Raw genomic sequence first — 13,460 nt, 5'->3', positions numbered from 1 at the left:
GAATATATATACTTTATGGTGCCTGCCACGCCTCCTTCTGCCTGTTACATACTTTTCACGAAACCATTGTACCCTGATTTCCCATTGAAAATGAGTTCAGGGTATAAAACGAATTTCTTTATATATAAAGCCAGACAGTTGCACCGGGTTAGATCAGCTCGGCAACAGATCGACTGTTTGTTAATCTTGCTTAAGAATGTATATACATGTGTACATACATATATGTACATATAAAATATATTGTTAATTTGCTGAGTCTCCTTAGTCTCTCTCTCTCTCCCTCTCTCTCTCTCTCTCTCTCTCTCTCTCTCTCTCTCTCTCTCTTTTTTTTCTGGCTATCTCCACTACACCTATATCCAACTTTCTCTCCCTCTCTCTATATCCTTTAGTGGTATCCAGGTATCTCTCATTTGCATAAGCTTGAACAGGAACGCTAATATTTATTGAAATTGAGCAAACATTTCAAACCTATTCAAATGAACACATGTTTGGCAGACAGTTGTTCCTGATGTCGCTCTGAATAATTGATAACATATTGATTATCAGGCATTGCCCGCTACATATGACCCATGGCGCCTGAATTCACAGTCTCGTTAGCAGCGAGAAGTATTTTTCTTTTTTGCACTTGTTCCAATCGGGTGTAAGTGAATTTCTCTGTCTGAGAGTAAATCGAGCCGCGGAATACGGAGATCGCTAAAGTAAAGTATTTAATATTTGCCCCTTATCAATGCTGATAAGCCTCGGAGCTGAGACTTTCGATTGGCTCAGGAGCACATTTTGTGGAGGTATTTGACTAACTTTGTTAGTTGATGAGAATCCGGATCGCTGGACTGTTGTACTATGTAAATACTCGTGTTCCACATTTAATTTATTTATTTTATTGTCAAAAATTCCAACGTTTGATTTAAGAGTTGTCGGTAATTTTTATAAATAAACAAAAATTGATTTCGTTTGCATAAGTAATTGCATCAAAAATATTCGAAAGAGACAAGAAATGTGTGTCAAATGGAATTTGAATATTTTTTGTTTCTTTTTTCTTCTTTCGGCTCGGCGCTTAGCCATAAATTAAAATGAGTTTAATTAAATAATCTTATGCTAGGTCAGTTATGCGAAGCCAAACGCATTTTTAATACCACCCGTATCTAGTCTCTGAGTAAGGCTATCTAACGGGTCAAAAGTGTATTGATGATAATGATAACGATAAGATATAATGACACACATTTCATTTCATTTCGTCAAGAGGCCATATTAATACTAATTTTAGGCGTACACCTAAATTCGGGTAAGTGAAGTAATTGCGATTACCCGTTGGAAACAGTTCATAGAGGAATGATAGCAGAGACTATCAAAATGTAATGGAATATAGTAGTCATGGAAAAGATTAATACTTTGTTTTTTTTAGAAAATTTGGTCTGTAAAATAAATTGGACCAAAAAAGATCAGGTTTTTCAATTTACTCTAAGAACACATAAAATGATTTATGAATTAGATATTTAATTCAAATCAGCTTAGGGTTTCCGAAATATTAATTGAAGAATTTATTTAACAGTTCGAAATTATGAATAGAAATTATGTTTATAATTATCAATTAAAAGAACTGAAGAATGTATCCAAAACACCATTTGATGATACTTGGAGCTGAAAAGTCTCTTAGAAAGTTTCGTTGTACTCCTGCACCTCTTTGCCTCTTTCTCATTGTTCTCTTTTCAAGGGCTCTCTCTCTCTCTCTCTTTCTTTCTCTCTTTTGAAGTTTTTACTATCACACTAAATCCCGCAATTAAGCTTTTCCTCTTTTATTTTGTGGATATGAAAATTCAATACATTTCGATTTATTTCTGGCAAATTTTGTTGACTTGTGTAATTAGCTATTTGTAAATCGAACATATACATATATTAATATGGGTTATGGAATCGCCTATTTCTATCATTCATTATACAATATATTAATGAAATTGTGAATGATGGTGGGAACAATTGTTTGAATTACAATTTAATTTTTTTTTTTTTTTTTACATTAAGCCAGACAGACTGAATTTAATATTTGTACAATCGTATTGATCAAATCACAAAAAAAAATAAAATTATTTTTTGTTATCTTTAACTAATGAGATTCTGGCATAAATTAATAGCCAGATAGTTGTTATAAAGGGAAAGTTTGCCGGCAGCTGTCGTTTCAGTTCTAGTTTCCCAACTTATTTGCAAATTGAATATTTATAAAGTCAATAAGTTTATGAAGCTCATAAAGTGGGAATAATTTTAAAAATTTTATTAGATCCACTGTTTGGCGCAAGTGCTAAGTGCACAATCGAGATTCCAAAGTGCGATGTTTATATTGGCATTTGCCACTATCCATTTGGTGGCTCGATCATAGGAAAAACTTAAAAGCCTTTTAGCTGTCTAACTACCCAGCAAACATATAAAGCATTCCGCACTAAACAGCGATTTTAGATATTAAATTTCTATGTGACTTACTTCAGAATTATTAAGCAACTGCCGCCATGGCAAATGCTTGGAACGGGCATAATGATTTTGTGCATGAATATGTAACGGGTGACCCGATAGAATATATATAATCCTTTTTGAATATGCATATATCACATAAGTCGGGATAGATTTAGGGTAGGTAGGTTCCTATTCAGCTTCCTCATAATAATTGCAATATATCAGTTAAACTTAATTTGAAATTCAAATATAGTAATTTGTAAAAGACATTTCAAAGAAATAATCTTCCGTATTTAATTCCACTGATCATGAATTATAGAAAATAGAATAGAATAGAAAATAGATATATGTAAATATAATTCTCTATTTTTATTATCAGGCACTAGATATTTTTAAATGCTTTTTGGACTATTAATTGAAATACATTATTGTAATATATAATATCGAGGTGGGAAATGAGTTACGGATTCCGCATATTCTAAACACTTGTTTACTATAGAATCAAATCTAATCAACATCGAATTATTATCACACATACATAAGTATTTTATCAGTCTGCAGCATGATTATTTTTTTCGTGAAAACTTGATTTATGATTAACAGATATATACATGTATTTATTTGTAGTTTCATTTATTTATTTTTATAGTCATTCACGAAAGTGAATTAGTATATTGGTTTTGTGACCGTCCTGTCCGTCCGTCATTCCGCAACTTTTTTCGGGGCTATCGAAACTAGAGACTTGAAATTTGGAACACATACTCGGTTATATCAAGCGTTAAAATTTTCCAGATGTATTTTCCGATATGCCCGAAATCGTATTAGTTGAAGAGCTAGAATACTTAAATTTGGAATGTAGATCCGCGTCGATCACCAAAGATCACAAACTATGACGGATATATCTACGCCCATGGGGGGTATGGCAAATCGGATAAAACTGTATCTGCAAGAGTTTACATATAGAACGCTGAAATTTTGCATGTAATCTAATGTTATGATTCTATAAAGTCTAATGATAAAATTATATGGGTACGCCCATTAGGGGCGTGACAAATCGGGTAAAACTGAATTTTCTACAATACTTAGCAACTAAATTGCTGATGGGAAGTGTATGAGTATTCCTCAGTCGGTAACGTCCGATCGCAACGTTCTTACTTGTTTTTCTTAATTTAATTTTTGGTTAATATATTATCCAATTCATTAGGGCTATCATTAAATATTTTATTATTTGCTGTATTATTATAACAGACAAGCGTACTTTAGTATTCCTTATTACTAATTCGGTAATCAGAGATAACTAAAAATGTCTATGGATCGACATGTTTCTTATGTAAATAGTTGTTATTGCTCGAGTTCAGCAGTAGCTTGAAGGGAAAGACGTAAGAAAATATTGTTGTATATTGTTGTATATGTAATTCGTATATTCAAATCGTATCAAAGTAAAGCTACATGGTGGGATAATTTAGTCAAAAGTTAGTCAAATATTTGAATATTTGAATTAGCCGACCGTTATCAGCAGTGAGCTTTATGCTGAGCGCAGATCCGCGAGCGACCTCAGAGATCACAGATCACAGATCGACAAAACGGTTTTTATCCAAAAAAAAAAAAAAAAAAAAAAAAAGCAACAACAAAAATAGAAGAAGAACTTAAATGATGTGTTGTACGGTTTGATAAGCTCGCTCGTAGCTCGGCTATGGCCGTAGAGCAATGGACACGAGTGCGAATCTGGGTACGCGATACGCGGTCTGACGACCCTAACTCAGTCCAAAAGCGTAACTCAGAACATACGCAGTTCAGTTTTTGCTGCCATTGACGACTGACGAAAGTGACCTCCGTGCTGGATGCTGTGGCGTCCAAGTGTTGAAAGCTCGCGCAGCTCAAAAATATATATCTCGAAGTTCGAATAACCGCACAAATAAACTAGATTGCAGCTGTGACACTGTGTGTGTGTGTGTTTGTGAGTGTGTATCTCTCTCTCTCTTCTCTCTCTGTGTCAGCCCATGTAGTTGTGTTTGTATAATTGCATATTTGCCTGTGTGTCTCTGTGTATGTGTGTGCGTGTGTGTTTACGTGCTCTGCTACTAAGCCAATCCAATAATACATAAAGTCGCGCCTAATGTCGTGTTCGTTCATTCGAACAACCAACTCCTTCGACAACAGACTCATTAATCGAAAGTAAATCGAAATCGCAATCGCAATCGACAGCGACAGCATAAACGACAACGAAGCCGAAGCCGAAGCTTGCTTGAACAAGTGTTGGAAAATTCACTTCCGGTTCGCGACAATTCCAATATGGCACCAAACGCCATTTCGATCAGTCTTTTGAGTTAAGCCGAATCAAATCAAAAGTTCACTAATTACACGCGCCGAGCAACCAGTGCAAATAATAAAGCATATATTTATATGTACACCAATATAAAATAATCACAAAAAAATATATATAAAAAATACTCGACCAAGCTCCTCTGAATTTCACACTCTCTCTGTCTCTCTCTATCTCTCACACACTCGCACTTGCCGCTCACGCACCCACATTGCAGCCGCCGGAGACGCCACCACAGCAAAACTAATGTTAATTTGAAACGGTAAACAATTGGCACTACTGTAGTTGTTGTTATTGTTATTTATTATTTACATACATATGTACGTATTTAAATTAGTATGCGTTATAATTTGATGGTTTTTTTTTTTTTTGTATTTGTTTATGTGTATATGTTTTTTTTTTTTTTGTGATTGCACGCATAATCTTTATTCAGGATTGTAAATTGATTGTTTGATAAGAACATGTGCTTTAACGTTTCCAGTTGATAAGATTACAGTTTGTTTAACTCTCGCATCGCAGAGCTTTGCAAAGATCTCGCTTAATTCAGTTCAGTTAGAAAACTGTTTAATTAATATAAAGGCGCCACAGCAAAAGTGAGATTGAGCGAATATTGTAAAAAATTATAGATCGGTCTATGCTTTGAGTGCTAGCATATGCTTAAAGTATTCATTATGAATATTCATTAAATAAATACAAGTTCAGCGCGTGATTTCCTCAATTCTTATCTTTGAAGTCAATCAAATAATTCCATTTTATGATGTGGGGTAGGACTAACTATTTAGCATATCAGCAGCTGACTCCTTATCGATGCGTCGATCAATTCATGCTCTACATTGTAGACAACAAACAAAGACTGGTTGGAGCTTAAGAATCAAGTGCCTGAGTATTATTCAATTTGCATGCGAACAGCTTCAATAGTCACATTATCAACAAGTGTCAACAGGTTTTAGCCACCGGCTCAGTGACAACTTTTATCTTTGAATATTCAAATTAGTTGTCTATCAATAAAATATGTTATTTTCCATAAAAAGTCGACGCACTGCAGACAGTTTACAATGGAAAATATAGAATTCTAGAGATTCCGATTGGGCGGAAGCATAGTTGAAGGTATTAACCTATTTACATATATGTCTGCTTCTTCTAGATGTATCAAAATTAATTTTACCGGCAAACAAGGGGTTAATATATAATAAAAACTAAATTAAAATAAAATATGTTCATGTGCTGCCCATGAGTCCTAATAAATGAATGGTTAGATCTTTTAAACTATTTAAACTATTCATAATAAAGGTTGTACATAACTCAACCTAAAGTACATATAGCTTTTAAAATAATAAATTAATTGCATAGAAAATACGACATTCAATTTAAGTTTGTTTTAGAAAATCAAACGCTATACTCAAGTTTAGTTAAGCTTTTATAATTTAATTAGCAAGTTTAGAGTCAAACAGTTTGGTTAAAGACTTTTTATAATGAACACAAATTGTATAGGAAATTATACAAATTTTCGAGCTAAATTATATTTTTATATGCAGCATTAAGCCTAAAGCATTTGCAGGCCAACCGCCTTCTAGCAGAGCCCTTACTTATGCTATAAGATAAGTAAACCTCATTTGTGCACTATAAAAAATACTGTTCAGATATAATTTGTAGCTCAGTCTTAATTTTATTTCATTCACATGTATGGAAATCGAAAAAGATCTCGGCATTTGCTTAGTTCATTAGGCGCCGACGCACGTATTAAGACCATAGTACAATACTTACACATATTTTAACGAGTATTATACGCCAATGCTATTACAGCAAACAATTGTATGCGTTTGCTCGACATTATCTAAGTCTTGTGCAAATCTCGAACTATTTGCACAAGAATCTCGCAGGCAAGCCATAAAATCCAACAACTTGTCTAACTGCTGAACAAAGCAAGTACTCGATTCGAGGCGAACAGAGAAGTGTAGAAACATGGATTCGCCTTTGAATTTGTTGGTCCATATAATTAGCCAAGGCTGGGCGGAGATAGTGTGTGGGGGGGGTGGGAGACAGATCAGATAAGCAATGCATAAATTTGCAATTTGCAAGGCAGCGCGACATTTCCATTGTCACCGAGCTGCTGCTCAATTAGCTGAGGTAATTGGAGTACAATGTAGACTGGGATAGAGACATTTGACTCGGATCTATCAAGTTCTGTCTCGCTCACTCTCTATATAGATCTATATTTAATCTTGAAATGCGTGTATGCAATGCTTGATTTGATCTAAATTATCATGCGGTATAATCAACAACAAAAAGCGACCCTAAATATGATAAGGAAGTCCTGCTGAGCAATGACTGCCTTAATGAGCTGCACAGCGGGAGTTCCATTTATTTACAAAAATTCACCACATCAGATTTACATAAATGTGAACGCGAATGCGAATGCGAATGCGCTTGACCCAAACTCAAAAAAGCAAACGTCGTTTCTATTTCCATGTCGCAATGCCATTTCAGCATTAGCATTTGATAGACCTTCAAATAGACAGCCCCAGAAGCAGACCCACAGTGCCAGAGCCATAACAAGAGCCATAGCCATAGCCATAGCCATAGCCAATGCCATTTTTAATTATTGCGCATACGCCACCATTGCCAAGCAGCAAATCAGAAACATCCTGCGTCACTTAAATCATTTTAATTCATGCATGTGTTATAAGTTTCTCTAATTAGCGCCACTCACCGAGCAAACGAGCATCGCGTGTTTCATTTTGAGCAACAGAAACATATGTTATATGTAGACACACGGGCATGCAAACCTAGATATATAAATATACATACATATCTTCATGGAGAGCTCAGTTTGCCTCTTGAGTTCAGTTACTGTGTGAGCATCATCTATTGGAACATGGTTACTAAATTTAGCACCTCGAGCCCTAAACGTTAATCAACCTATGCCAGCAAGGCCTGCCTGAGAAGACTCTAACGCAAGCCAGTTCAATTGTCAGTCTCTGTCAATTTAGTATTAAGCTCGTCTTAAATTGAATCCATTAAGTACTTGACTGAAGCGATTCATACTGGACTAGTAGGGGCATTCACATCACCGTTTTGTTGACTCCCAAACAAGCAAATATAATAATAATAACCGAAACACCTTTATTCGGGAGCATTTCGCCCATGCCCAAGATCCAAACGGAAACCTAAGTCAGCCAGAGTCATAAACAATCTAATTAGACATGCAGAACCAAAATTTTTATTAATCAGTTGCTTTCTTCCAGTGAGCATATATGAAAATCTGATTAGATATTTGAATAGCCTTTATCATAAATATTCGTGAGGCATCCATAGATATTCATATTTTAGAGATTTAATTCCGAATTTAACAATTAATTTTAATTACTTTATTTCGATTTATCTTTCGGATACCCATATTTAGTTTTACTCGATATTACATAGATATAGTTCTATGATCCATCTTTTGAGGCATCCCAAATTGGAAAAACTTCATTTTCCCAATAAAGATAACTGTTTTTTATACTCGACTGTACCTGCTTGCAAGGTTCAATGTATTTAATCGGATAGAATCAGTAAAATTTTCAAAATTAATATTTTTACATTTTTGGTTTGCAAAACTAACCTAACTAGATGGCATAATATCTGAAGGCAAAAAAATTGTAAATTATATACAGATCGAGATATACTGTACAAAAACATACTTGCCAGATGTTGTGTCTATATTTCTTTAAGCATCTATATTCAATCAATGAATAGACCAAATCGAATGACTATAATAGAGAAAAATTGATATTAATATTTTATTTTAGTCAATTTTAAGCAAATAAACTAATATTATAAAATAAATTTGAGCATGTTAGTGGAGTATGTAGAATTGCATGCTTCTATCCCAAATTAGCTCAAAGATTACCGGTATTATACCTATAGAAGAGCAGGCAGCAGCAGCGCTATATTGCTTCAACCGTTTATCTTGATCGTGAATATAGATCACGTCACCTGATTCATATATATTAACGATAGGTATTAAATGCAACTCGCCAAGATAATATCTATGCATATATCTATATATATTTAATATTGTGAGGCGCAAGAAAGTGAGGTCTCGCATTTTTAAGTGATAATTATCTAAGTAAATTTTCATTTGGAAAACAGCTGATAAGAGAATGAAACAAAGTAAAAAGTAAACTATTTATCTAATTATTATTGTTGCTTTCATGAGATAGATAGATAGATTGTTGTGCTAAAGATAAGATCTAATGAACCCCTTGATAGAAGTCTGCATGCGGCATGCCCATTTTAGCAAACATCTGAATAAACTTCAAACTAATCACGGTGCTAACTCAATTATTGCCATAAAGTATGTAAATTGAAATAAAAATTTGCATTTGCAGGCCGACAAACATCGACAACAGACAGTCAGAGAGAAAGACGAGCAGACGTGCAGAGCGTTTGTCTATGGTTGATGCGGATTACACAATCGGGATAGACAACTGCTGGGGAAACGGCGATTGGACACAACAGTCTGACTGGCTGTTAGTTAACTAGTATAATAATTATCAGTGCTGGATTATTATCAGTGCAACGGTGCAGCGGCGTAGCGATAAGGAGAAAGAGGAAGAGCCCAATGAGCTGCTAGTAGAACTGGCAAGCCAATCAACACACAATGTCAGCATTTGCGAATCGACAGAGCCGAACCCACTGCAAAAACAGTATTAAAGCGCCGATGAACAGTTGAGAGCCGTTCAGGGTGAGCGCCAGTGCAGCTAAACAGGAGGAGAAACTCAGACACGACAGATCGCAGAGATCACGTAAATTAGCAAAGCCAAGAGAATTTGGACTCGAAATCGGACCCAGTCTGGGAGACAGGCCGACAAATGACGGAACAGGAACACAACAACATGTTGTCCACGGACAAATGCATAACGACCACATCGACGCCAATTATCATTGGCAGCCGCAAGACTTCAGAGCAGCATACACACACGCAGCTGCATCCGCAGCAGCATCCACAGCATCCACAACAACAACAACAGCTCGGCCATCCGCATTTGAACATGCATCACACCTGCAGCCACACGGTGCACAGCCAAAAGTATTCGGCCGAGGCGCCGCGACGCAACCTGCACGAGGTGCTGCTGGAGGTGCTGGATGTGCTGTTATCCTGCCTAATCGTAGCGCCGTGCGTGATCGCCTATTGGCGCGGCACCTGGGAGCTGATGGGCGTGCTGCTCTTCCCAAACAGTCTGCCCTTCTCGGCGCTGGCCTCCTTCGCCATCGGCGGCCTGGGACACTTCATATTCACCATCACACAGAACTTCTTCAAGGATCACATACATCCGGACAAGCGGCGGCTGACCTACTATGCCATCTCGCGCCTCTACACCGCCGTCTTCGGTGTGGTCTGTGTGAATATGTGGCGCGGCGCTTGGATGGTCTGCGACTGGCTGACCAGCATCGATTCCCTGGCCATCATTTCCGTGGTCACTCTCGTGGCTCTACTCTTCCTGGTGGGCACTCGGACGCTGCGCAACCTGGGTGCAGCGCCCTACACCGTCACCATGGACCACAAGAATGACTACTTTGAGGTGGACACCATGTTCAAAATACCGGTAAGTCGTAAGACTAAGATAAACTATAATTTTATCTACATAGAAATTATATTATGTATGCCAATATGGTTTAAAACTTATGAATCACACTTGCATCTCAGTTTTCAGACTCTTCACGTGAACAGTGCAAATCCATATCAGTTCCTAATAAGAAACATGAGATCAGATTTTTAGATAAAAGCATATTGATAGGATTCGAATAATATTAATTGAATTTACTTGATTAGCATGCACAGTCAGTAAATTAATCTTAATCTTTTATAGTAAAAAAAAATATATATATATGAAATTAAAAGAAAAATTATGAATCTAATCAGGTTTTCAAAAATTATATAATATTTTAAATAGTATAATACAAATTTGCAATTTTCAATCAGACAGGCGATAAAAATTATTTATTTCAAATATTTTCCAGACGAATACAACAGCAATTTTTATAGTTATTCCCTTATATGAAACCCTGAACAATTCATTTGAATTAAATCTGAGAATGTTGAAACAATCAACTAGTATGAGTGATCTAATTGGGAGTGCCTTCTTCTTTGATATGTGCTTATGCAGCTTGACTTAGGTAAATTATTTGTATTATAATACTCTGTTGATCAAATATCGTGATAGAAACCATATTTCAAATATAGTTGTATAATATTCAATATGTGAAGAATGATACCGCTGATAAGGGAAAAGATCAACTGAGGATTGATATTTAGCACCCCAAAGATATTGATGTGCTTTTTATGCCATGTTAGCTTTAAGGCTAGCCACTGATTCTAAAAAGGAAGACTGTAAGAAGGTTTTCTTATAGCTGAACCACAAAAACGTACACTTCGTCGCACTGACCGATCGAAAGTCACACTGAAATATGATCCTAGGATATAAAAAGTATTCTGATGAAGCCGACAAACCAAAATGTTGTTAACTTTTCGTAACACTGGCATGGGATCAGAATACAGTTGACTTGTATGTAAATCTGAAACACACTTGCCAGATGATGATATCAAATAAAAGGAAATATAGTCCATCTGTTATAAGTCTTGCGCCAAACATGACAACAAAATTATAGAGTCCCGACTTGCCAGTGTGTGTATGGGCAACATCAATCTGAAGCAGTATAGTTCTGTTAGATATGATCTCTCCGATGGAGAAACGGAATAACTCGATTCCTTGACGCGGCCATCCAACCTCAGCAGATCCTGAACCAACAAATATTCTTTTTTGCCAGCGCTATGCGCAACAAATACAGTCATATAAAGTCGTGAATCGAATGACCGTATAGAAGATCACCAGGGCATTAGTTGCGATTCCATCGGCAACGCTAACACATATCGATCAAACACTAAATAATCTTCCATAAATGCACAAGGTCTGTGACCTTAAACCTCTCCCCGTGCGAGCATAGAATGCGACGGTCCCTTATATGCCAAATAATATGAAGTCTACGCATAAACACGGTGCTTACCTAAGGACATTGCTGCACTGACTGTCAGTCCCTTAGGTAGCGAATGCGCCTCGACTATTTATTTATTTATTTTTATTTAGTAGTATTATTAATTGCCTTGTTTGTTTCGTTTTCCATGCATTTAGGGCTTCGCTCAGCCCGGCCTCTACGTGCTGGACACATTATTCTCGGTGTTTGTCATTGGCAGCCTCGTGGTCATCGCTTGGCGTGGCGTTTGGGGCATCTTTGATTTGACTCTGTTCCCGCGAGATAAGGCAAAGTCCGCCTGGGGATCCCTGGTAAGCTCTAAGCTTCCCTGAAAAAGTCTCTCAACTGACTGTATCTCTCTCTTTCTCTCTCTCGCCTGCAGCTAATTGGTTACCTGACAGTCTTTGTTACCTTCATCCTACAACCTTTGATGCGCTACGTTTGCCGTCGAATTAGCGGATTATTGAAGATAATCATATGCGATATTTACTATCTGATGACATTTTTCGGTGCTGTGAATGCTTGGCGTGGCATCTGGAATTTGCTCGATGTTTACCTGTATCCAGGTGAATATGGAATATAAAGCATTATCTTTGCAGCTGAATACAATACTGTATTTTTACAGACAATCGTATATTGAGCTTCTGGATAACGCATATCGTTCCCTTTCTACTCCTGGCCGCACTCAAGTGCTCCAACTCGATTCTGGTGCGTGGTGTATTCATCGATGGTGAAGGCTCTGGTGCCGAGGCTGTTCACCTGCCCATCAATTATGTGCGCTTACACTTTCTACGCGAACGACGCAAAAAGGTTGCCGCCGAGCAATATTCGCACCTGGATGCGCCACTCTATTATCTGAAAGCGGATCATGCGACCCTTGGCAAGCACTTGGAAAAGGACTTAGAGGCACATCACAGTCTGATCGAGAAGCCACAAGCCCCCGCAGCCCAGATCATCTAGATGAGGATTAGCTTTTACATACATGCATAGGTGTTAAACTAATTTTAGATGCATAAACTTAATGCTAGTTCATGCTTGTTGTTGAAGCGCAAGCATACTTAAAGCCTGGATTGTTAGTTTATCTAAATCTAACTTCTATTTAAAATTGTACAAAATAATTAATATATGTAAATATATATATTTAAAAATATCTATATATAAATCTACGTTATATTGTTGTTAGGCATTCGCTTTCTTTTCAAGATTTTCTTCTGTACATTTTGCATTTCAATTTAAGTTTCGCTTTCTATAAAACTGATTCATTGCAAATAAACAAATACTTGTGTAGTATAAATATTTTAGCTCGACCCTTCCTAACTGAGAGGCATCATCTGTATGCTATAGCTCTATAGTATATACATAGTAAATATTTGCTTATCTAAATTTCAAAGAAATTTAGTTCTATCTAAAACCTTACAATATTGCTAATTTAAGCAAAAGGTGGAAATATCGTAGGGTATTTCTATTTGCCAAGCTATAACAGTTACGAGAGTCCAATTTGAAATATTAAAAAAATCGATTTTTGAATACGTATTAATTCTTTTGAAAAACCATTATTTTTAAATTTAAAGCCAAGCTGAATATTTAATTTTATAACAATAACACTCAATTAATTTAAATTATATTTGAATTTCAAATAAACTTAAAGAATTTCATTTGAAATATTGAAAGTTATTTT

At 36.2% G+C, this 13,460-nt stretch overlaps 1 protein-coding gene across 3 annotated transcripts; it reads left to right on the top strand.

The window, feature by feature from the left end:
* The first annotated feature begins 822 nt into the window (after nucleotides 1-822).
* On the top strand, nucleotides 823-13,076 carry LOC6576915. 3 transcript variants are annotated; one of them, XM_032728867.2, is made up of 5 exons: nucleotides 823-842; nucleotides 9,139-10,356; nucleotides 11,941-12,093; nucleotides 12,165-12,348; nucleotides 12,408-13,076. In XM_032728867.2, exons 2-5 carry the CDS (start codon nucleotides 9,622-9,624, stop codon nucleotides 12,740-12,742), a joined length of 1,407 nt encoding a protein of 468 aa, XP_032584758.1. In that variant the 5' UTR covers nucleotides 823-842; nucleotides 9,139-9,621; the 3' UTR covers nucleotides 12,743-13,076. The 3 variants fall into 3 exon arrangements, with proteins under 3 accessions (XP_032584758.1, XP_032584757.1, XP_002002895.3); XM_032728866.2 differs by lacking the exon at nucleotides 823-842 and adding an exon at nucleotides 1,215-1,282; XM_002002859.4 differs by lacking the exon at nucleotides 823-842 and adding an exon at nucleotides 4,221-5,027.
* The last annotated feature ends 384 nt before the right edge of the window (nucleotides 13,077-13,460 follow it).

This window comes from Drosophila mojavensis, unplaced genomic scaffold (genome assembly GCF_018153725.1).
Source record: "Drosophila mojavensis isolate 15081-1352.22 unplaced genomic scaffold, ASM1815372v1 contig_36, whole genome shotgun sequence".
Taxonomy (NCBI): Eukaryota; Metazoa; Arthropoda; class Insecta; order Diptera; family Drosophilidae; genus Drosophila; species Drosophila mojavensis.
Note: the sequence above shows the minus strand (reverse complement) of the source record. Positions and strands in the feature narration are given on the sequence as shown.